The sequence below is a fragment of the Alnus glutinosa genome, chromosome 6 (genome assembly GCF_958979055.1).
Source record: "Alnus glutinosa chromosome 6, dhAlnGlut1.1, whole genome shotgun sequence".
NCBI lineage: Eukaryota > Viridiplantae > Streptophyta > Magnoliopsida > Fagales > Betulaceae > Alnus > Alnus glutinosa.
In genome coordinates, this window is record NC_084891.1 from 2,391,231 (window position 1) to 2,415,815 (window position 24,585).

General features: G+C 35.2%; 3 protein-coding genes across 7 annotated transcripts; all 3 read right to left on the bottom strand.

The window, feature by feature from the left end:
* Positions 1–13,230: 13,230 nt before the first annotated feature.
* Positions 13,231–24,443, bottom strand: LOC133871015 (putative pentatricopeptide repeat-containing protein At1g12700, mitochondrial). Of its 5 annotated transcripts, XR_009900808.1 has the most exons (4): positions 24,292–24,443; positions 21,538–21,630; positions 14,471–14,620; positions 13,257–13,723 (listed from the first exon to the last, which is right to left on the bottom strand). XR_009900808.1 is itself a non-coding variant. In XM_062308350.1 (2 exons), the coding sequence occupies exon 2, from the start codon at positions 24,023–24,025 to the stop codon at positions 22,442–22,444; it is 1,584 nt and encodes a 527-aa protein (XP_062164334.1). In that variant the 5' UTR covers positions 24,026–24,167; positions 24,292–24,443; the 3' UTR covers positions 21,873–22,441. The 5 variants fall into 5 exon arrangements, 1 of the variants encoding a protein (XP_062164334.1); XR_009900807.1 differs by lacking the exons at positions 21,538–21,630; positions 24,292–24,443 and adding an exon at positions 18,143–18,320; XR_009900809.1 differs by lacking the exons at positions 21,538–21,630; positions 24,292–24,443 and adding an exon at positions 14,739–14,963.
* LOC133870591 (putative pentatricopeptide repeat-containing protein At1g12700, mitochondrial) lies at positions 16,238–18,146 on the bottom strand. Its single transcript, XM_062307750.1, has one exon. The coding sequence runs from the start codon at positions 18,144–18,146 to the stop codon at positions 16,299–16,301; it is 1,848 nt and encodes a 615-aa protein (XP_062163734.1). The 3' UTR covers positions 16,238–16,298.
* On the bottom strand, positions 22,442–24,295 carry LOC133870592 (putative pentatricopeptide repeat-containing protein At1g12700, mitochondrial). The gene has a single exon (XM_062307751.1). The coding sequence runs from the start codon at positions 24,293–24,295 to the stop codon at positions 22,442–22,444; it is 1,854 nt and encodes a 617-aa protein (XP_062163735.1).
* Positions 24,444–24,585: the final 142 nt, after the last annotated feature.

A 24,585-nucleotide genomic window follows, 5' to 3' on the forward strand; every position in this document is an offset into this window, starting at 1 on the left:
TCATGCTTGACGTACTCTTGACTTGTGTTTATAAGGGGCGTAAACAGATTCCATGACTAATCTCTTTAAGATGATGACCATCAAGGAGCCAAACTGAAGAGAGCAAGGCAAAGGGAACCTGTCCTAAGAAGGTATAGATCACACTCACTATCAAGAGCTTCGTATTAAGGGACCGAAAAAAAAAAACAACTTCATTGTAACTCCAGCCAAACCCAACAATAAAAAGTAAACATCTCAAGCCCACACCAAAGGCTGACCCACATATAAGCCCTAGACAGAATCATAATAGCCAGCGACTCCAACCAAACACCCGCTATATATATATATATATATATGACGTACTTTGACCACGATAAACCAGAGTTATATACACTTGAGGGTTCGCTGAACTATATCATATCAGTGATACATCCGTTTCATCATAATATCCATACTATGGAATATTTATCACATAAATGAAAAATTAATTTACTTGATGAAACACTTTAAAGTTTAACTTGGTGGCCAGTAAGCATACAACCATCAAGAACACCAAACTCCAAATGAACAATATTCTACAAAAACTATGTATCAACACAATGTTAAAATAAATCCTTAAGAAAACAATTTAAATTACAACACAAAATTCATGATAACAAAATAGGAATAGCAATACACAACAGTAGTCCAGAAGACATGGAGAGAAATATTATCTTAATGACTTGTAACAAATATATTTGTACCTTATATATTGACTCTGTAAAGGTTAGAATATGAAATTTATCCTGCACATTGAAGAATTAGAAAGCTTTCACATAGATATTTGAAAAAAACCTTGTAACGTTTTATCTGCCTGATTAGTAGACAACAAGTCGATCAAAACGGTTGAAGTGGTTGCATTTGCCGAGAAACCATTTTCAACCATCATCTGGAGATATTTCACTGCCCATGATGTCTCATTATGTTGCAAGAAGCCTTGGATGATTGTGTTATATGTGAAATGGTTAGGCGAACAACCATCTTCCTCCATTTTCTCAAATAGCTCCCTTGCTTCATTTAGCAGTCCCTCTTTGCAAAGTCCTCTGATCATTATAGTGTAAGTCCGAACATTAGGTTGCAAGCCTTTCGTAGGAAGAGTATTAAACAGTTCTCTTGCGGTCGTTAGCTTCCCAGCATTACACATACCATCAATTAAGATGCTGTAAACAACAATATTAAGATCTAACATTTTGTCTTCCATCTCATGAAACAATGCCATTGCCTCTTGAAATTGTAGATTCTTACACAAGCCATCCAACAAAATAGCACAAGTCTGGAGATTTGGAGGTTGCCCACAAACTTGCATCTCATGGATTAGCTCTAGTGCATTTTTAAGTCTCCCAACTCGGCAAAACCCGCCTATAAGAGTGGTGTAAGTGACAACATTAGGAATCATGCCATTGTTAGTCATTTCACGGAAGAGACTCATTGCCTCATCAATTCTTCTATTTTTACAATATCCATGGATCAATATGTTATAGCTAAAAATAGAAGGCGAACAACCCTTTCTAACCATCATTTTAAATGTTTTGACAGCTTCATCGATTCTATTTTGCAAACAGTAACCGTCAATCAAAGAATTGTAAGTGATTGTGTCAGGCTCTATCCCTCTCTGAATCATCACATCAAAAACTTCTTTTGTCTCTTTCAACATCCCTTCTTTGCCAAATGTGTCCACCAATATGCTGAATGTTTTTACATCTGGCATGACTTTCCTTTCAACCATCTCCTTCCATAGTTTAGTTACCTCATTCCATCGGCCGAAATTGCATAGGCCATGAATTAAAGAATTGTAAGTGAAAACGTCTGGCTGAATTTCTTTCTTTGTCATTTCAGAGAAAAAATGCAAAGCCTCAGCTACTAATCTATCTTTACATAAACTATCAATGATTGTGTTATATTTCACTACATCAAGTTCAATTTTTCTTTCTTCCATTTTTCTAAGCAATCCAATAGCTTCACTGGTCTTACCTATTTTACACAAACCGTTCATTATTGTTCCATAAGTAAATGTATTTGGTTTATAGCCTATCTTCTCCATTTTGTTAAGAAAATTCACAGCTTCAGCAATTCTACCCTGAATACAGAGCCCCTTAACAAGAGTACTAAGAATTGTACAGTTCAGTTGAAAACCAAGTTTGAAAATTCTGGCTAAAATACAGAAGCTGAAATCCACCCGATTCAAATGGCAGAAGCAATTAATCAGAACGCTCAGAGTATAAACATCGGGAGCAATGCCTGACATTTCTATTTCTTTAATCAGAGTAATAACAGTTGAGTGATGCTTCATTCTTGCAATTGCACCCAGCAATCGATTAAAATGCACGAGGGAAGGCAAAGGGTGCATGTGAAGCATTTTATGAAACAGGGGTAAGGCATCATCAAGATTCCTTAAGCTTCGAGATCTGCATCGATCTCTCACAGATTGCAAAAACTGATTGGGGCTTTCCACGATATCTCTACCACTATTGGTAGTTTTAGCAGAAGTAGCACTAAAACTAAGACAATAATTAAAATTTTGAGGATGGAAAGAAACCCTAAGATGACAATAATGAGGATCGGGAAGGAAATGATTGAAGAAGGAAGCAAGAGTGTTTCTAGACTTAGCAGGCGTACCCATTTCCTGAGGAAGAAAAGCAGAAGCCGATCCGATGTAGAAATGGCTATGCTCAAGAGAAATAAGCAGAAGAAGAAGCAGATCTGCTATAGAAATGGCCGTCGTTTTCCGCTGTCACAATCTCAAGAGACGTTCTGAAAAATGGGAGAGAGGGTCTGGACTCGGGGGTTCTAACCATTAGAAAGCACACGTGATTTTTGTTTTACACCGTTAAAGGACAGTCTTGCCCTTGGTCTTTTCTTTTCTTTTCTTTTTTCTTGTTCACAGAGTAGCCAAATTTGGTTTTGAGATAAGTCTGGGACAGTAATTGTCTCTTTAGAGAAGGAAAGGAGGACCCAGCTTTGTTTATTTTGGAGACTGTGTTCAATTTCATATTGTAGTGAAAATTAATTTTTGTTTATTTTGGATTTTTTTTTTTTAAGAAAATAATAAATATAGAAAAAGGGATGCCTTGTGTTGTGCCTAAGAGAGAACGTCATGATCTTTGCGGGTTTGGGCTTGCGGGTAGGGAATTCTAATGTAAGCTCAACCCATTTACATATGTACAATGAGAAACATCATCAAACAACTTTACAAAGAGTAATGCTATATATCCAGTTTCATGTCATTGGGCTGAGCTAGCAGTAGCACCATAAGCCATTATTAAAAAAATAAACAAAAAAAAAATACAAGGCCTTATGAGAATTGCCACATTAGCCCAACGGTATGATCGTATAAGACTGAAATTGGAAATGAGTATTTAGAATTACTCATTCACAAGGTGAACCATGAACTCATGGTGGTTTAGCACATGCTTAATTGAGAAGGAATTTCTACAAGTGCACCCACAATTTAATCAATAAGCAAGACGTTAAGCAGTGAATTTTTATTTTTATTTTTTGAATTTCATACCCAATTTTGAAACGAGGTTAGGTTTGGTTGTTGAGGAAACTGTAAAATAGAGTATGACTATACATGTCAATGGCATGTCTATTTGCAACAGTGTTCAGGTTTTTTTAAAATAAATCAAATTTTATCTCAGAAAGTCAAACTATCCAAATATATTTTTCAATTTTATTTGCCTCGAAATTCGCACACTAAATTATAGTTGAATTCAAATTTTTAAAAATCGAACACCTAAACATACTTTTATCACAATTTGTCTCAAAAGTTTAAGCTAGTAGAACATAATTTACAGTGTAAATTACCAATAATTGTGTTATGCAAGCCCGATTCATAGATTTCCAATAATAACACATTGGTTGCATCAAGGGTCCTTAGAAATTTTACTTCAATTAGATTACCGGCTTCCATTTATGTCATCTCACGAGATCGTGGTCATTTTGTAGCCTTTTGGCCGTGCATCAGCTTAGATCTTTGTTAAAATGATTTTTGTTAGAGTACACTTGTCCAACATCCTTATATGGCTGTATATTAGCGAGAAATAATAAAATTACAACTCTTACACAACTATCTTATAACCCCAAGACACACATTGGGTGGGATCCACATGCATGGATCCTACCCCATGTGTCTTGGTTGTGAGATAGTTGCGCAATATGAATTGTGCATGAATCATTTCCTATATAGCAAAAACCTCTTAATGATTTTTTATTTGTTGAAAATAGTCTTGGTAGACACACTATATATTGGGCACTCATGCGGTCATTAGACTAACCCGTATAGAGGAAAACGACTCATGGGTTGAAGCTCGACTTTGACCCACTTCCTTTGGTGGGCTATGAGCCCAATAAAATATGAGTATGGTTTATGAGACCTTGTTAGCCCTTTTTATGAAATCTTAATCCAAAATTTCGATTCAGTTTGAGTTGGCCTCTAAGATTGTGCATGCCATGTAGTTTATTAAAAGAAAGAAAGAAAGAAAAAACCACAAAAAGAATTCTCTAAAAAGCATTAACAAACTAAGCCTTTTAGACACAATATGATCAAAAAGATACCGAACAAAATAGGTGTTAAATTTAGGAAAAAATATTTTTCCATTCCTTTGAGATTTGACATTTTATCAAAACACTCCATTGATTTCAAATCAATCAAATCGATCATTAAGGTTTAATCCATTATCATATCACTCCTTCCATCACACTTCTATTATACTTTCCAAAGGAATGCCACATCATACCCAATAGTATTGCTACATGAATGTCATATCATAAATATCACGTCATTTAAAAAATGTCTCATTAACAATGATAATAAAAAAATCGAGGGTCTGTTGTAGGAGGGAGTGACCGCAAGGCCACACACTCAGCAGATTTGATGGGGGAGGTCATGCTCTTTGTTGGAAGAGATTTGATGATGTATCAAACTTTAAGGATAGATTTGATTGGTTTTGAACTCCAGAGAATGATTTGATAAAAGGTCAAACACTAACATCTGAAACATTATTTTCCCTTCAATTTAAGGGTTAAAAAAAAAAAAATCCCTCTGGTTTACATGCTTATAAAAAACACTCATTAGGTTTTAGTTTGATCATGTTCATCCTTGGGATGACTGTGTGTTTGGTTCGAATAATATTCGGAATAATATTTAACTTTTTTTAAAAAAATAAATCATATTTTATTCAACATTTTCAAATTTTTTTAAATTTTATCTCACAAAGTCAAACCTCGTAATTCGCACAATAAATTTAAATAATATTCGGATTCAACAACCAAACGACCTGGCAATTCACTTTATCACTTGCATATTTGCAATTTGCATCATTTCTAATCACATTGTCTGAGAGATTGACCTTACAAAGATTGAATTTCATATTAATGGAAACAAATTATGTTTATTTGGGAATTTTTCAAAGTAAGTAATAAATAAAGAAAAAGGGCTGTTCGCATTTCATGATAAATCTGGATTTTTCAAAGTAGCAATTTTAAGGTTAATATTGAACATTCAATATCTTGTTTGTGTAAATCGCTAAAGTTGAAACTTGAAAGTCTAAATGCTGTTTTAAAAAGTTCCAATTGATTGCTATTTTCATCTTACACCTTTCTTTCCTATACTTTTTTTTTTCCCAATATTATTATTCTATTCTTTCTTTTTTTCCAATATTATTATTCTATTATTCTATTATTTTCCAATATTATTATTCTATTCTTTTTTTTTTATTATTATTATTTCTCAAGACGTTTTCTCAAAATATTATTTGAATTTGAGTCGTATCAACCCAACACAACCCGTCTAATAAACGAGTCAAACGGGTCGGGTCCTGTTAACTCGTTATTTAAGTGGATCGTGTTAGGGTCGAATAGTCACACGTCTGACCCTTTTAGTTAAATAGGTCATATCAGGTTGACTCTTAACGGGTTGACAGGTCAAACGGGTTGCTCCGAACCCAACACGTAAACCCTTTTTGCCAACCAAAATTATAGCTTATAATCACTAAGAAATTAGTGGTTCAACACATGCTCGACAAGGAGTTTCAACAAGTGTAAGTACAATTTAACCACTAAAGAGTATAACTATAGATGTTAAATCACTATTTATCCAAAAAGTTTCAGTTAGTAGAAAAATGTTAACTGATCACTTAAACTCTACCTCAACAAGTAAGACCGAATACGCAGAATATTTAACGAAAAAGAAAGTAAACTTTCGAGTAAGGTTCAAACATTGGTCCTCTAGCTACTTTGATACCGTATTAAATCACTATATTGTCTCAAAAGCTTATGTTTAAGCTAGTAAGAAAGTGTTGACTTAATCATTTAAATTATTCAACGTTTCTAATTTTATTTTTTATTTTTTCTTATAAAAAAACAATGACTTTTCTAAAGTTGAGTTGCATTTTATTTTTTGAATCATCTCTTTTGGAAACAGATTATTATTTCAATTTGTCTTTATAGTCATGGTCACAGTTTGATTGCTGGGAAATAGCAGAGAAACTGTACGTTGACATACGAAACTTATTGTCTTCAACATTTGGCTTCTAAAGATAATGTTTGATTCATTCTCTGTGCGAACAAAAACAATGGGTAACATGAATTTTGGAAGATTTACCTAAAGATTAAAAGAAAATAATCTATTACTGTTCATTCATATAGAAACCAAGAAAATGTTAATATGGGCCTTCCTTTTTTCTTTTTCTTTTTTTTCTTTCGTCTGGTTACTTAGAAATTAAACAGCATAACATTATCAATTACCGACATTTCCGTTTGTTTTTTGGTATTACTCAAGATGGCATTATGATGGATGAATTTGAAGTTTTAAAGAACAATGTCATGAACCTCTAGCAGCCAAACATGTACTTTCTTCTTTCAACACTTTCGAGGAAGAGGGAAGTATTTGTATAAGGTGGGACTGCACAAAATCTCATTCTGGTTTTGGGAAAATAAGATCTCACTAATCAAAGAACTGAATGTCTGAAGCGATGAGTAGGGATTTCTGTTCTGTGGTTTTCAAAGTGATCAGAAACTCTTATACGTTGGAACATAATTTATAGTGACTAGAAACTTATTTAGTCTGGTACCTTTGGTTATCATGGGCAGGAAAATTTCCATGCTTGACGTACTCTTGACTTGTGTTTATAAGGGGCATAAAGAGATTCCATGACTAATCTCTTTATGATGATGGCCATCAAGGAGCCAAACTGAAGAGAGCAAAGCAAAGGGAACCTGTCCTAAGAAGGTACGTACAGATCACACTCACTATCATGAGCTTCATATTAAGGGACCAAAAAAAAAAAATTACTTCATTGTAACTCCAGCCAAACCCAACAATAAAAAGTAAACTTCTCAAGCCCACGCCAAAGGCTGACCCACTTATAAGCCCTAGACAGAATCATAATAGCCAGCAACTCCAACCAAACACCTGCTATATGACGCAGTTTGACCACAATAAACCAGAGTTACATACACTTGAGGGTTCGCTGAACTATATCATATCAGTGATACATTTGTTTCATCATGAATATCCATACTAAGGAATATTTATCACATAAATGAAAAATTAATTTAATTGATGAAACACTTTAAAGTTTAACTTGGTGGGCAATAAGCATACATACAACTATCAAGAACCCCAAACTCCAAATGAACAATATTCTACAATAACAATGTATCAACACAATGTTTAAATAAATTTTTAAGAAAACAATTTAAATTACAACACAAAGTTTAGGACAACAAAATAGGAATAACAATAGACAGCAATAGTCCAAAAGACATGGAGAGAAATATTACCTTAATGACTTGTAACAAATATATTTGTAATTTAAACATTGATTTTGTAAAGGTTATAATATGAAATTTGTCCTTCACATTGAAAAACTAAAAAGCTTTCACATAGATATTTGAAAAAAAACATTGTAACGTTTTATCTGCCTAATTAGTATACAACAAGTCGATCAAAATGGTTGAAGTGGTCGCATTTGCTGATAAACCATTTTCAACCATCTTCTGGAGATATTCAACTCGTTATGAGAAAAATGTCGTTCAATTTGTAAAGCTGTTTCGTGTTGTTCTAGCTCCATTTGATTTGCTTGATATATATTTTTTTTTAATCAAGTTTTTATATTACTTGCATTTTCAACTTTGTTGCAAAGTTTCTGATTCTATATATATATAACTACTGATAATCATGTTATTTAGTTTCCTAATTATCTGATCTGTGTGTTTTTTGTCTTTTTTTTTTATTTTTCTAAATTTTTTTTATCAAGGATATATATGTTTTTAATTAAAATTTTATAATACTTGCATTTTCAACTTTGTTGCAAAGTTTCTGATTTTATATATATATTTTATTAAAAATATTTGATATTATAATTCTATCCAAATTCATCCAACAAGACTAATATATCACTTTCAATAAATCATTGTTAGATAAAAAAAATCTAACGGTTAATTTAGAGTATAACGTTAATGAAGTTGGATAATTGAAGGATAAAAACATAATATCTATCATTATTATTGTTATTATTATTATTTTATATATAGTCAATTCAAAACTGGGAATTCTCTCATTTTTATCCATATTTAATTTGGGGTTGTGGTGAGATGTGGAGATTATAATGGTAGAAGACTAATCAAATTTGGTACTCTTGTTTGTCTTTAAGATTTGATAAAAACAAGATCTTTTAAATTGATTCATGTTTTTAATCATATTGGCATCGAGAAGAGGGTATGAAAGCTTTTTTAGTTTAATGTTTTTAATATGTCCCGTTCACGGTCAATACAAATTATGGCAGGGAAGATATTGAACAAAATGAGTATTAACATCTCTCTCTGGGGAATTTTTTTCATATAAATGATCAATAAGCTCTAAAATATACATACAAGACCAATAACTTTGTAATTTTGATAGTTTATTCACTTCAAAGACGATATTTAAGATGGATCAAGATCTTCTCAATTTTAATAAAAATTAGAAGAATTCATTTCATGTTATAGATTTTGTTTAGTTGCATATAATTGTATGCATGATGCTACGTGACAATATGAACACCTAATGACAACATATATACCATTAAAACTATAAAATTTAACTTGGATCATAAAATAGATATATCCATTTCACTTAAAATCGAGAAATCATTTGAAATTTACCCACCATAAATGCGAAAGTCATGGAGATTTAAAAAACAAGGAACATTCCTATCATTTGTCCACGGAAGGTGATTGTCTTTCATCTCATAATCTAATATATCTGTGAAATGTCTTAGTAATAAATTATTTAGTTTTATTTTTCAACATTCTTATATATATATTACAACAGTCTGCAAATCTCTTTGCCACCGGGTGAACTAATAGCTTCTAAGAATAATGCTTGTTGTCCCACTCCTATCTCACTCCTATCCCACTCTTATTTACGTGGACTAATAATGTGAAAGATATTAAAGAGAGTGTAGTGGGACTCTGATTTTTTAACAACATTATTGGTTCACGTAGACAAGAGTGAAATAGGAGTGAAATGTGAGTGGGACACCAAGCATTTTTCAATAGACAAAAGAAAAATAATCATGTAAAGCATCACTTTGTGGAATTTCGGTGGTGCATTATTCTAATACAAGATGGACAGATCGAGAAACATGTTGAACAAATAGGAAAAAACTGAGAAACAAGTTTATTATGCCTGGAATTGACTGTATCGTTAGAGATGTATTAATTTCATCTGTCAAGAGGCAAAATGAGCAAAAGCACAAAAAATGAATGTAAATGGTTTGACCTTTTGAACGCAAATAGAAAATCTTTTTTTTTTTTTCATAGATATTTTTCCTAATTTTTTTGGGTACATATCCTTATATTAAAAGGATGTAACTTGTTTATAACAATTATCGAAAGAGAAATGATCCCTACACTTATTTCTCACAACACTCACACAACAAGCTGACGTGGCTTGTAATATTTTACTACTTTTTTTGTTTTGGTTGAAATCCGGTTGGAGGGGAAATTAAATTTCATTTTCCCTCCAACGCAGCCCCTCTCTCTCTCTCTCTCTCTCTCAAATTTCTCCTCCGGTCTCCGGCAGATTTCCTCTCCCTCTCCGGCAGATTTCCTCTCTCTCTCTCTCTCCCCCCGGCTCTGCATCGACCGTAGCTCAGGTAGTCCCCATCCCTCTCGGCGGTTGGCCTCCTCCGTCGCCCGCGTCCCCTCTCCGGCAGATTTGGCAGCCGGATCTGTCTCCGGCGACGCTAAAAAAACAGGGTCTCTCTCTCTCTCTCTCTCTCTCTCTCTCTCTCTCTCTCTCTCTCTCTCTCTCTCTCTCTCTCTCTCTCTGTGGCCGGATCTGTTGCTACAAAGAAAAAGGGGCGAAATTTTTGTTTTTCTTCACACAGTGGAGGCATGAAATGGCATGATTTATGTTATTTTCTTTACATTTTGTTCTGGATTCCATTTTTGTTTTCTTTTTTATTTGCTTGGATGTCAAGTTTTTGAGTTCTTCTTTTTATAAGATCTGGGAGAGCATGGGCCGAGGAGCTAGCAGCGGTGGAGGACAGAGTTCACTGGGCTATCTGTTTGGGAGTGGAGAGGCTCCTAAACCAGCGGCAACTAATGCTGAAACTGCTCCAATCCTGCTACTGCTTCTCCACCAGTTCCAGTAGATGTTGCCAAACAGGTTCCTGCTAGTATCAATACTACTTCTTCAAATAACAATATGCGGGCAGATGGTCAAAACACTGGGAACTTCATCACGGTATGGCTATATTATGGTATCTTTTGCTGTTTTTCCCATTCAACTGGCGCAGGGACTTTGTATTCTAAATGTAGTCCAAAACTTTGTAAGCATTGAAAGAAAATAGAAGTTAATCTCGATAGATTCATACTGAAGGAGAAACAGCAGAAACCTTGATTATGTAAAAATACAATTACATATTGTGTTTCTTAACCATGATGGTAATAGAGAAGGCAGAAGTTGAGTACCTATGATTCCCGGGACCATCTTACCATTTGTAAATGTGAGAGCGTTTCACACAAAAACGTGGAAAGTACATTAATATCATGTATTCACAACATATATACCATCATAATGTGCTAATGACATTATATTAGTAGCTCGCAGTCCTTTCCAAATGAGTTCATTCTTCTGATGTAAATGTGTGTAAGATTCACCATTCTGCTGAAGAAGTCTAGGTGGCATTTGTCATTAAAGGCTGTTATTTATATTTTAGTAACAATAGTTATAAGGTGTGATAGGCAACAGAGGAAAATAGTATGTTACAAAAATTGGAGTTGTGAGCATCAATTTCTGTTCCACTTTATTTTGGGGATTTTAATATTGAAATGCTTTGCATGTGATGTCCATATGTTTGGTTTCTTTTCTGCTTCAACCCTTATGTTTTCCCTTCTATATTTCTCAAAAATTGTTGTTATTGGTTTGAGGAGGCTGAATGCTAGACATAGATAAATTCTGTTTGAGTTTTCAGGATATGCATTAAAAGCGTTCTATCCCATCCTCATCACTTTCCCTCCCTCCCACCTTTGGGCTTGTAAATGTTGTCTATCAATGTAAATAGGAAGAATGGAAAGAAACCAGATTTTGAGGTTCCAGATTTTGTTTTCTTTTGCAAAGTATTGAACATCATCTATCATCGTGTTAAAAGTTTGAAAGATTAGGCAGTGCTTACCGTTTGTATGTAGTGTTTGGGGAGATTTTGGAGTTAAAAGGCATGTCTTGTATCAAGGTGATGCACTTTTTACATGTCTTGGAGTTTGAAAGATTTAAAAGGCATGTCTTGGAGTTTGAAAGATTTTGGAGATTTTGTGCTTGGTCACTGTAAAAAATGAAGATAAGTTGGAGTTTAGTGAGATCTTAGAGGCTATCAAGGTGATGCAGAATTACATGTCTTGTATATTTTGTGTAACTATTGAAGCTGTTTTTGGATGTTTTAATTTGACTTCCATTATTTTTTTTCTTTTTGGTTGATTGTGAGAGCACTATTAGTTTTTCATCTGCTGTGTATAGCTTAACAGTTTTGCCTCTATTTTGTTGACGACGTAGTTTTGGTTTCTTGTTGTAACCAAGATTCCAGTGTTTACTGGAGAGTTGTATTGACTTTGTTTAGTTAATTCTGTTGGATCATTTTTGTCATGTTTGCTGCTCAGTTATTTCTTTTGTAGTTTTGTTTGGTTGTTTGTCTAAAGTGGTACGACTGCATAAAGTATAATTAATTTTAAAATTAATTAATTGTGATTTATTTTTTCGTTAGTTGTTTATGACATTTATTCTTATGTTTTCACACAGGAAGCTGGGGATTGTGATTTTTTTAAGTAGGCTGATAACCAATGACGTCTTATGAGAAGAGATTGGAGGAACATATGAGAGACATGGAGGAAGGGAGACCGACAGATATTGAGAAAGTTTAGAAGATGACAATGGCCAATATTGACAGACTTGAGAAACTAATTGAAACAAAACACAAGGAACAATATGCTAGACTTCGGTTGGAGTTGGGTCTGTGCCAAAGTAATAGAAAGATGTTTTGGGCAGCAGTAGTCGTAATCATTTTGAGCCTTGTAATTTATCTTAGTAGTTTAGTGGTTTTGAAGTTAGCTAATTGATGTTAGAATGAAAGGAAAACAAAAAGGTTAAAAATAGTCATTGTCAAATATTTTATGTTATAAGTTGAACAATAAAAATTCTGAATTTTAGTTATGATGGAAGTTGTTTTATAAAATCAGTACTTGATTCTCCAAACCCATATTGTTAAATGTACAAATTTGGTATCTTTTAAGTGATTGCTCTTTCGCTTAAATCGAACCGGCATGTGTTTTAAAACATTTCGTTATATCGTTGTTACCTTTGTTCAAAGAACTGTTGTATGAATCCTGAAAATTGTTGCTATAACTTCAGGACAGAAAATTAAATGGGACAGAAAGCTGAAAAATTTAGAATTGACTGTTTGTCATAATTTGGATGAGAAGGGGAAAAAGAAAAACATTTTGCCAAGTTAGCTTTTCTTTTCCTTATGTCCCAGTCCCTCTATATCAAATTTTCCTTCTTTCTCACTATTGTAAATTTTATCTGTGTCTCCATTGTGATGTGAGCTTGAAAGCTGTTATGATTAAGATAGAAAAAGTAGAAACTTTATTTTCTGAATATTGCTGTCTATCTGAAGTTGATTATGTACAATACACTGATAGTAGTACATGAACTGATATGGAGACCACTCTAGGAACAGAACCTCTGCATTTGATGAGAATAAACTTCAACCAACAAAAATGTAACAAATAATAGCTTCGGACAATCATATCTAAGAGCTGTTTAACTATCGACCAGCTTGGCCATACTTGACAATTAATTTCATTTCAAGATCCAAGTCCAACAAACATTTACTCACAAGTAGACAGACAGAGAGAACTAAGACTATCTTGATCATAGAAATCAAGTTTAACACTCTCCACAGGGGAAACCACTCTGAAGCAAGCTAAAATAGGTTTGAAGCAAGCCCAAGCCTCCAAAAGTTTTTCCAAGTGGGATCCTAGTATACAATTAAAATACAGAGAACTCTGCATCACTGAGGGCACCGTCCCTATCATGGTCGCAAAGAATAAATATCCGCTTTAAGGCTCGAACACATCTGGGCCTCAAAGTCTGTGCTTCCTGATCAAATAGTGGACCTGTTGGATGAAGCACAACTTTTTGTGCGTAGTAGAAAACTTCAGGGATCTACAAAATTAAAACATTTCAACATTAAACTCCAAAAACTAGAACGAGAATGCAAGAACCAAACATTGCTTCAAATAATCGGAGTCATCCAACTAAATGCGGGATATATTAAACCAAAATCAGATCCTAGTAATCACTAGCTTTAGGTCAAATTCTCAAGTTCAATCTTTTTTAAAAAGAACAGAAAGAAAGTACCCAATTGTTCTTATTTAATATGGCTTCTATTTGATTTAAGAAGTCGGTCCATGTTCAAACCAAATTATTGTAAGCATGTAACTCTTAAGCCATGGGCATCAAAAAAAAAAAAAAACAAGAAAATCAGAAAATAGTATTTGGGGTCATTTTAGCATAGTAGTATAATTATATCCATGAGCAATTGAAATACCAGTTGCTCAGTAGAAAACTGATCTTTCCACAGGCATTTGCCCCACCCCCACTTTTATACTTCTTGTGTACTTAAGTTGCGTCCCTCCGCGCTTCATAACGAGATTGATTTACTTATCAAAAAATATATTTTACCAAATACCAAAAATGAATCATAAATGTTGGAATTCAAACATAATGAGGCTCTGCTACTGTCTCTCCAACAATAAAAAAAAAATGCAGTGTTATAACAATGCATCAGCAAGACTAGGATATTGTAAAAGAGTTGACAAATATGAACCACAAAGGCAATCAACAACACACATACAAAATCACTAAAAGAGAAAAAGAAGACACCCAGAAAAGAGCGCCAATAAACAATACCTGAATTTGTTTAAGTGCTGAACATTCAGTGCAAGTTTCAATCTCACGAAATTGTTGCATTATTGGTGACATCACCTGCTCCATGCTCACCTGCTGGTTCTCATCTCTCAAATCCAGCTTACAACCTACCACTATAACTGGGACTTTCACCTGCTCACAGATTTGAGTCATAAAATAGAGTCAAGTCACGGTGGCCCCATATATTGCTAAGGGAAACAATTGCTGAAAACCCAGAAACACAAGAAAGCTAAAGGGCTCAAATCAATACAGCGCATGATTTTATAATCAAGCCTAGACTCCGCTTGTTTCAAAGTAATACAGAGCAGTTGGGGATCAACCCAACTCGGGTCTATAGACTCAGCTTCATCCAGATTGGGCAGATCAAATGAAATTTCCACATCGGCCTTCCACGGAAAATCAAGCATTGGCTGCTTCCACTTTGTGAAGCAGCCAAAAATTTTACCTCTTTTTCTTTGTAGCAACAGATACGGCCAAAGAGAGAGAGAGAGAGAGAGAGAGAGAGAGAGAGAACCTGTTTTTTTAGCGTCGCCGGAGACAGATCCGGCTGCCAAATCTGCCGGAGAGGGGACGCGGGCGACGGAGGAGGCCAACCGCCGAGAGGGACGGGGACTACCTGAGCTACGGTCGATGCAAAGCCGGAGAGAGAGAGAGAGAGAGAGAGAATCTGCCGGAGAAAAAGAGGAAATCTGCCGAAGAGGGAGAGGAAATCTGCCGGAGACCGGAGGAGAAATTTCAGAGAGAGAGAGAGGGGGGGGGGGGGCTGCGTTGGAGGGGAAATGAAATTTAATTTCCCCTCCAACCGGTTTTCAACCAAAACAAAAAAAGTAATAAAATATTACAAGCCACGTCAGCTTGTTGCGTGAGTGTTGTGAGAAATGAGTGTAGGGATCATTTCTCTTATCGAAAAATGACGCTCGAGTCTATGTTGCTTGAAGGAAAAATATTTATTGGATAAAGGCTAAAGCATCTCAGAGGATTTGCCAAATTAAGAAAAAAAAAAAAAAGCTCAAGAATTTTGAAATAATAGACAAAGACCTAGCCCATTTAATTATTTAAAGAGATGGAAATGGTTTTTTTTTTCTTTTTCTCTAAATAAAAATAAGATTTGATTTGTTGCCAGTATTATTATAATTTCAGAATAAATGTGCAACCGAATTAGGTCAATAATTAATTCCTTTAAAACAATAGATTTCTTGATTACTAAGATGTGATGTCACTATTGTTCTATGTTGCAATTTAGAATGAACTATCTCTGAGCCAGTAAACGAAGGAGCATGTAAATAATTATCACCAACTTCCTCACGTTGAAACGCTAACCAAATGATACTACTGCAAATTAGTTTCCTACTCCAATCTCCATCCGACCCCAAAAAGAATAAACCATAAGGTGTTCACTACATCATATCATAAAAGTGACACATTTGTTCTCATAATATTTAAATCATTATTCCATAATATTGATAAATTAATTTAATGATGAAACACTTAAAAGTTTCTCTTGGTGGGCCAATAAGCATACAACCATCAAGAATCCAAAACTCCAAATAACCAATATTATGCAATAACTCTACATCAACAAATAGTTTAAATAAATCATTAATAAAACAATTCTAATAACAACACATGTTTACAGATAATTAAGAAAAGGTAACAAAATAGGATTAGCAATACACAACAGTAGTCCAAAAGACATGAAGGAAAATATTACCTTAATGACTAGCAACAAACATGTTTGTACCTTATAGATTGGCACTGTAAAGATTAGAATATGAAATTTTGTTTTGCATGTTGAAGAATTAGAAAGCTTTCACACAGATTTTTGAAAAAATTCTTGCAATGTTTTATCTGCTCGATTAGTAGACAACAAGTCAATCAAAATGGTTGCAATGGTCGCATTTGCCGAGAAACCTTTGTCAACCATCATCTTGATATATTTCACCACCCATGATGTCTCGTTATGTTGCAAGAAGCCTTGGATGATTGTGTTATACGTGACATGGTTAGGTGAACAACCATTCTCGTCCATTTGCTCAAATAGCACTCTTGCTTCCTTTAGTAGTCCCTCTTTGCAAAGTCCTTTGATCATTATTGTGTAAGTCTGAATATCAGCTTGCAAACCTTTGGTAGGAAGAGTATTAAAGAGTTCTCTTGCAGTCGTTAGTTTCCCAGCATTACACATACCATCAATCAAGATGCTGTAAATCACAATATCAAGGTCTAACTTTTTGTCTTCCATCTCATGAAACAATGCCATTGCCTCTTGAAAGTGTAGATTCTTACACAAGCCATCTAACAAAATAGCACAAGTTCGGAGATTTGGAGGTTGCCCACAACCTTGCATCTCATGGAGTAGCTCTAATGCATTCTTAGGTCTCCCAACTTGGCAAAACCCACCAATAAGAGTATTGTAAGTGACAACATTGGGAAAAATTTCCTTTGTGGACATTTCACGAAAGAGACTCATCGCCTCGTCAATTTTTCTATTTTTACAATATCCATGGATCAATATGTTATAACTAACAATAGAAGGCGAACAACCCTTTCGAACCATCATATTAAATGCTTTGATAGCTCCATCCATTTTATTTTGCAAACAATAACCGTCAATTAAAGAATTGTAAGTGATTGTATCAGGCTCTATGCCTCTCTGAATCATCACAGCAAAAACTTCTTTCACCTCTTTCAACATCCCCTCTTTGCCAAATGTGTCCACCAATATGTTGAATGTTTTTACATCTGGCATGATTTTTCTTTCAACCATCTCATTCCATAGTTTAGTTACCTCCTTCCACCGGCCAAAATTGCAAAGACCCTGAATTAAAGAACTGTAAGTAAAAACGTCTGGCTGAATTTCTTTCTTTGTCATTTCGAAGAAAAAATTCAAAGCCTCCGTTACTAATCTATCTTTACATAAACTATCAATGATTATGCTATTTAGCACTACATTAAGTTCAAGATTTGCTTCATCCATCTTTCTTAACAACGCAATAGCTTCATTGGTCTTGCCTATTTTACACAAACAATTCATTATTGTTCCGTAGGTAACTATATCAGGTTTATAGCCTATCTTCTCCATTTTGTTAACCAATTTCACAGCTTCAGCAATTTTACCATGAAGACAAAGCCCCTTGACAAGAGTACTAAGAATTATGCAGTCCGGTTGAAAACCAAGTTTCACGATTCTTGCTAAGATAGAGAAGCCAAAATCCACCCGGTTTAAATGGCAAAAGCAGCTAGTCAGAATCCTTAGAGAACAAGCATCGGGAGCAATTCCTGACATTTCCATTTCTTTAAAGAGAGAAATCACGGTTGAGTGATGCTTCATTCTTGCAATTGCAGTCAGCAATTGAGTAAAATCTATGAGGGAAGGCAAAGGGTACATGTGAAGCATTCTATCAAACAGGCCTAAGGCATCATCAAGATTCCTAAAGCTTCCAGATCTGCATCGATTTCTCACAGATTGCAAGAACTGATTGGGGCTTTCCACAATATCTCTACAACTATTGGTAGTTTTAGCAGAAGTAGCACTAAAACAACGACAATAATAAAAATTTTGAGGAAGGAAAGAAACCCTAAAATGACAATAATGAGGATCGTGAAGGAAATGATTGAAGTAGAAAGCAAGAGTGTTTCTGGACTTAGCAGGCGTACCCATTTCCTGAGGAAGAAAAGCAAAAGCCGATCCGATGTAAAAATCGCTATGCTCAAGAGAAATAAGCAGAAGAAGAAGCAGATCTGTTGTAGAAATGGCCGTCGTTTTCCGCTGTCACAATCTCAATACACGTTCTGAAAATGGGAGAGAGGGTCTGGACTCGGGGGTTCATCTTCCAACCATAGAAAGCACACGTGATTTTTGTTTTACACCGTTAAAGGACAGTCTTGCCCTTGATATTTTCTTTTATTTTTTATTTATAAAGCTGTTTCGTATTGTTAATTTTTTTTATTTTATTTTTATAATTATATATTACTTGTATTTTGTAATTTTTAGATCATTAATTATGGTCATAATCTTTTACAACTTTTGAGTTTTGTCTCTCATTTTTATTTTTAATCTATGTTTCGCTAATTCAATTTTTATTTTTAATCTATGTTTCGCCAAATTGAATACTATGTAGGCTACTTTCACACTCGGGAGTTTATCCGGACTATACTGAAGAACCATCCAAGCTTGCCTCAGGAAGACCAAATGTGGAGAATGTGACTTTGTTATCGAGTGAATGGTGAGGGTCTGGCATAGTTCATGCAAAAGTCTGGATATCGGATCGTCAAGATGTTTATATTGGGTTTGCAAACAATGACTGGAAATCTCTCACACAGGTATACTAATAGACTATATATAGAGCTTTTGATTTATCTTGCCATATAGAGAAAAAGGAATAACTCTTATTTTCTGAGCTAAATCATTCAGTGAAAATAGGAATGGAAAAAGTTTACTCATTTGTTGATACATCTGGGAGGTTCATGTAAAAGTTTATGGGCTTTACTCACCTTCAAAAGACATCTTGAGAGAGGAAGGGACACCATGGCTTATAAAGTGTCCAGATGAAGGAAATCTTAGCAATGTGGGACACTTTAGCACGCCCCTCACATGTGGCAACTAATGGCCAAACATGTGGACAACAATAGAAGAGAAAGACCTATCATCGCAAGAAACATGTGGCTCTGATACCATGTAAAAGTCTATGGGTCTTACTCACCCTCAACAGACGTCTTGAGAGAGGATAAGACACTATGGCTTATAAAGTGCTTAGGTAAAGGAAATCTTAGCAATGTGGGACACTTTAACAGTTCAGAGCATAAACCTATTAACGTTAGAACTTGGGTTAGTTTTTTTTTTTTTTTTTTGATAAGTAATCGAGTTATCATAAAAAGCGTACGGCTCCTTGAGATACATAGGAACTATACAATAGAAAACACCTAACTAGCTAAAAGTGGAAAGAGAGAGAGAGAGAGAGAGAGAGGGGGGGGGGGGGGGGGGGGGGGGGAATCATAAAGCTAAGTTAGTATAAATAATGTTTTAGCATCAATATACTTGCCCCAAATAACAAAGATTTTCTTTTGTGTGAATGTTGTGCTCTCATGTGTCCTATTAAAGCCATTACTGATGGCCGCACGGATTATCTTCTCTGTGGTTACATAGGTGTTAATGAGTTCTGAATAGTTGCATTGGTATTGCAGAGAAAAAAAATTTCACTGAAAATACAAGATAATAGGTTTGACTGCAGGTTACCGATAGGATGGATTTTGTGGCCCTTCATTATAAGAAACAAATCTGTCTGACTTCACACAAATTGAGTCTTTGTAGAATAACTCAATCGGTATTACCACTCATGCTTTTTCTAGAATATTAATTGCCTTTCAAATTCCTTCTCTTTTTTCTTTTGTTTTTGTGTGGTTATTTTGATATTCAATCACTATATATTTCTTTTCTTGTCCGGAACTTTGTAATTAGGGAAGGGAGAATTGTGTATTTGCAAGATGAATCTAATACAGACTTTCGCCTTGAAGTTAAGCTGGTACTTTTATGGACCATGGCTGAACCCACGTGAAGGCGTGGCTCTTCTGGGTCGACGAAAAAATGAAGCAGGAAAAAAAAAACATATGCAGCAGCTCCTGTATTGCGACGAAGAACGGAAGAAGATAGAAAAGGAGTCAAGAGTAAAGCTGAAGACTGAGCAGATAGAGAAGACATTGACTCGAAAAACGGAAGAAGAAAAAATTAAAAAAATCGCAAACAGTGAAGCTTAAGTCAGAAAGGCAACAGGGAGTCAGAGACAAAATAGATATATTGATTCGGTTCATTAGATGCTGCCTCTTGTCACTGTTCATGACAGGAAAAAAGGCAATAAAAGAGGGGTGGGAGTGTCTTGCCAAACTAGCCCAAAGCCTGTTTGTCAACCTGGTTTCTGCCAAACGATAGCTGCCAACCACAAATGGCAACCAAATTGTAGGATAAAACACAACACTTTAAAATGCTAAGCATGCACAACCAGAAAAAGCAAGAACGAGTACAAGATATCCTGCTACATAGGGAGTCCTCACAAATTGAGGAAGAGGCACGTGACTTGTGATGACATAACTATACATAGTCAAGTCCATAAGATTTTAAAGATACTATAAAATCTGTAGGAAGTGGAGGAACTGTTAGAATTAATGCCATGGACTGGCTGAAAGGAAGAAGTAATATGTGAGACTTATTGATGTCAAGAAACTGTCAAAGGATGCATCTATGCATGCTGCACAGAATGAGTGCCTCCCACTTCGGGTTGTTGTCCAAGTTCTCTTTCTTTAGCAAGTTAGAGCTTCTGCTAGTGTTTCGCCCATTGGGCAATTGGCTAAGAAGAACAGTAAAAAGAGCTGAAGTAGCATGCAGTTGCTGTCATCCCGGTCCAGGCAAATATTCAATAAACTGTGGGTTGTGGGTAAAGGACACGGAGTCAACCAAAGCTCCGAGACATCCAGGAGTCCTCAGAGCCCCAACTTCATTGGTTCCTGAAGACACCAAATCCTCAGCTTCAGCTTCAAGTCACAGGAGGCATTCCATCTCCTATAATGGTATTTGGGGATTCATTTAGATCCAAGTGAAGAAGATTGAAAAAAGTGTAACAAAAGTGGTAGGTTTTTGTCATAGCTTATGATTGGGTTTTAACTTTTTAGCTGCAAAATATTCTGAATATGGTGTACTGCAGGGAAAAAAATAAATAAATAAAAGGTAATGAGCCTGTCCTTCCTTTTGGGTTTGTTCTCTCCCTAGCATCCTTTGGCTCCAAACTGTAAGATTTACCTATCCTATAAAAGTCCATGTAGGTCGCTGGAGTAGGGCTCTTTATGCTTTATTGATGCTTGATGCTTTCCTTGTACAGTATTTGATTCCTTGAGCCTCTTGGCAGAACTTTTAGGTGAAGTACATATGTTGTACCTTCAGTTCCCCCATTGAAAATAAACCACCATATCTTAATCAAATATTACTTGGATAATATTTGTTTCAATACCTTTTCCTCAACTTTGATATGCGAGAAGACGAGTTGGAATATTTGTTTCAATACCTTTTCTTCAAGTTTGATATGTGAGAAGATGAGCTGGCATAATCAAGCTAATGAAAGCCAATAATTGCATCACTACACAGGGGCTTGGAAGCACTGGAAAGAACAATTGAAGCAGTTTAGAGATTGTCCAATTGTGCATGAGTTCATGTTTAAGCACACAAATTTCTTCTTCAGAGAGTTGGTACATTCTCTAATTCACTTACCAACAAATAAACACATTCTCTGATCCTAGTTATCGTGGATAAGCGTTATTTATTCAAGTTTCAGTGTCTCATATGGAAAGCTTATTTATTTATTCATTTCTTTGTTTTTTGTTTTGTTTTTTTTTTTTTTTTTTAGAGTTTTCCATGAGGAAAGCGACTTTTTTTTTTGACTTTGTGTGCTATTCCATCTCCAAAATCTCTCATTGAAAGTGTTTACTCTCCCTTACTAGTAATTCAAAAGAGAAACACGAAATTTGATTATTCCTGCATTCTAGGCTATTTCCTACGAGATCAACATCCTAACGGGAGAAATCAACATAGACGGGAGCCTACAAATATAATCAAACAACCATTTTATAACAATAATGAAAAATTTATTTAATTGACGAAACACTTAAAAGTTCAACTTGGTGGCCAATAAGCATACAACCATCAAGAACCCCAAATTCCAAATGAACAATATTCTGCAATAATTCTACATCAACAAAATATTTAAATACATCATTACGAAAACAATACATCATTACAACATAAAGTTTTAGATAACAAAATAGGAATAGCAATACACAACAGTAGTCCAAAAGACACGGAGAGAAATACTACCTTAATAACTTGTAGCAAATATATTTGTACCTTAAACATTTACTCTGTAAATGTTAGAATATAAAATTTGTCCTGCACATTGAAGAACTAGAAAGCTTTCACACATATATTTGAAAAAAATCTTGTAATGTTTTATCTGCCTGATTAGTAGACAACAACTCGATCAAAATGGTTGTAGTGGTCGTATTTGCCGAGAAACCATTTTCAACCATCATCTGGAGATATTTCACTGCCCATGATGTCTCATTATGTTGCAAGAAGCCTTGGATGATTGTGTTATATGTGACATGGTTAGGCGAACAACCACTTTCCTCCATTTTCTCAAATAGCTCCTTTGCTTCATTTAGTAGTCCCTCTTTGCAAAGTCCTTTCATCATTATAGTGTAAGTCCAAACATTAGCTTGCAAGCCTTTAGTAGGAAGAGTATTAAACAATTCTCTTGCAGTTGTAAGTTTCCCAGCATTACACATAGCATGAATCAAGATACTATAAATTACGATATCAAGGCCTAACTTTTTGTCTTCTATCCCTTGAAACAATGTCATTGCCTCTGGAAAGTGTAGATTCTTACACAGGCCATCTAACAAAGTAGCATAAGTTAAGGGATCGGGATGTTGCCCGCAAACTTGCATCTCATGGAGTAGCTCTAATGCATTCTTAGGCCTCCCAACTCGGCAAAACCCGCCTATAAGAGTGGTGTAAGTGACAACATTAGGAATCATGCCATTGTTAGTCATTTCACGGCAGAGACTCATTGCCTCATCAATTCTTTTATTTTTACAATATCCATGGATCAATATGCTATAGCTAACAATAGAAGGTGAACAACCCTTTCTAACCATCGTTTTAAATGCTTTGACAGCTTCATCCATTCTATTTTGCAAACAGTAACCATCAATCAAAGAATTGTAAGTGATTGTATTAGGCTCTATGTCTCTCTGAATCATCACATCAAAAACTTCTTGTGCTTCTTTTAACCTCCCTTCTTTGCCAAGTGTGTCTACCAATATGTTGAATGTACGCACATCTGGCATGATTTTCCTTTCCACCATCTCATTCCATAGTTTAGTTGTCTCCTTCCACCGGCCGAAATTGCATAGGCCTTGAATTAAAGAATTGCAAGTGAAAACGTTTGGCTGAATTCCTTTACTTATCATTTCAAAGAAAAAACTCAAAGCCTCAGTCACCGATTTGTCCTTACATAAACTATCAATGATTGTGCCATAGAGCACTACATTAAGTTCAAGATTTCTTTCATCCATCTTCCTAAGCAACCCTATAGCTTCACTAGTCTTACCTATTTTACACAAACAATTCATTATCGTTCCGTAGGTAACTATATTAGGTTTGTAACCTATCTTCTCCATTTTGTTAACCAACTTTACAGCTTCAACAATATTACCCTGAAGACAAAGCCCCTTGACAAGAGTACTAAGAATTATGCAGTCTGGTTGAAAACCAAATTTCAAAATTCTAGCTAAGATAGAGAAGCCAAAATCCACCCGATTCGAATGGCAGAAGCAATTAATCAAAACGCTCAGAGTACAAACATCGGGAGCAATTCCTGATAGTTCCATTTCTTTACTGAGAGTAATAACAGTGGAGTGATGCTTCATTCTTGCAATTGCAGTCAGCAATTGAGTAAAATCCACGATGGAAGGCAAAGGGTGTATGTGGAGCATTCTATCAAACAGGCCCAAGGCATCGTCAAGATTCCTTAACCTTCGAGATCTGCACCGATCTCTCACAGATTGCAAGAACTGAATGGTGCTTTCCACATTATCTCTACCACTATTGGTAGTGTTGGCAGAAGTAGAACAAAAACTACGACAAGGATAATAATAAAAATTTTGAGCATTTAAAGAAACCCTTAAATGAAAACAATGAGGATCGTTAAGCAAATGATTGAAGAAGAAAGCAAGAGAGTTTGTAGACTTAGCAGCCGTACCCATTTCCTGATGTAGTGGCTCTGCTCAAGAGAAACAAGCAGAAGCGGGAAGATCTGAATCTGATGCAGTAGTGGCTCTGGCTCAAAAGCAATGCCTGTGCTCGACAGAAAAAGAGTTCGAGCCAAAATAAACGTTCGCTTTTTTTGCTTTTTTTCTTTTGTTTTTTTTTTTTTAAAAAAAAAAATAAGGCCGGCGTTACACTACTCTACAGTCTCTACTCAACTCAACTCAACCCAACCAGACAAGCACACGTGTCACCTCCCATGTTATCCTTATTTTTGTTTCACGCCTCG

Excerpts from the sequence above, each read along its gene's own strand:
- LOC133870591 (XM_062307750.1), bottom strand. The coding sequence starts at position 18,146 with ATGGGTACGCCTGCTAAGTCCAGAAACACTCTTGCTTTCTACTTCAAT.
- LOC133871015 (XM_062308350.1), bottom strand. The coding sequence starts at position 24,025 with ATGCTCCACATACACCCTTTGCCTTCCATCGTGGATTTTACTCAATTG.
- LOC133870592 (XM_062307751.1), bottom strand. The coding sequence starts at position 24,295 with ATGGGTACGGCTGCTAAGTCTACAAACTCTCTTGCTTTCTTCTTCAAT.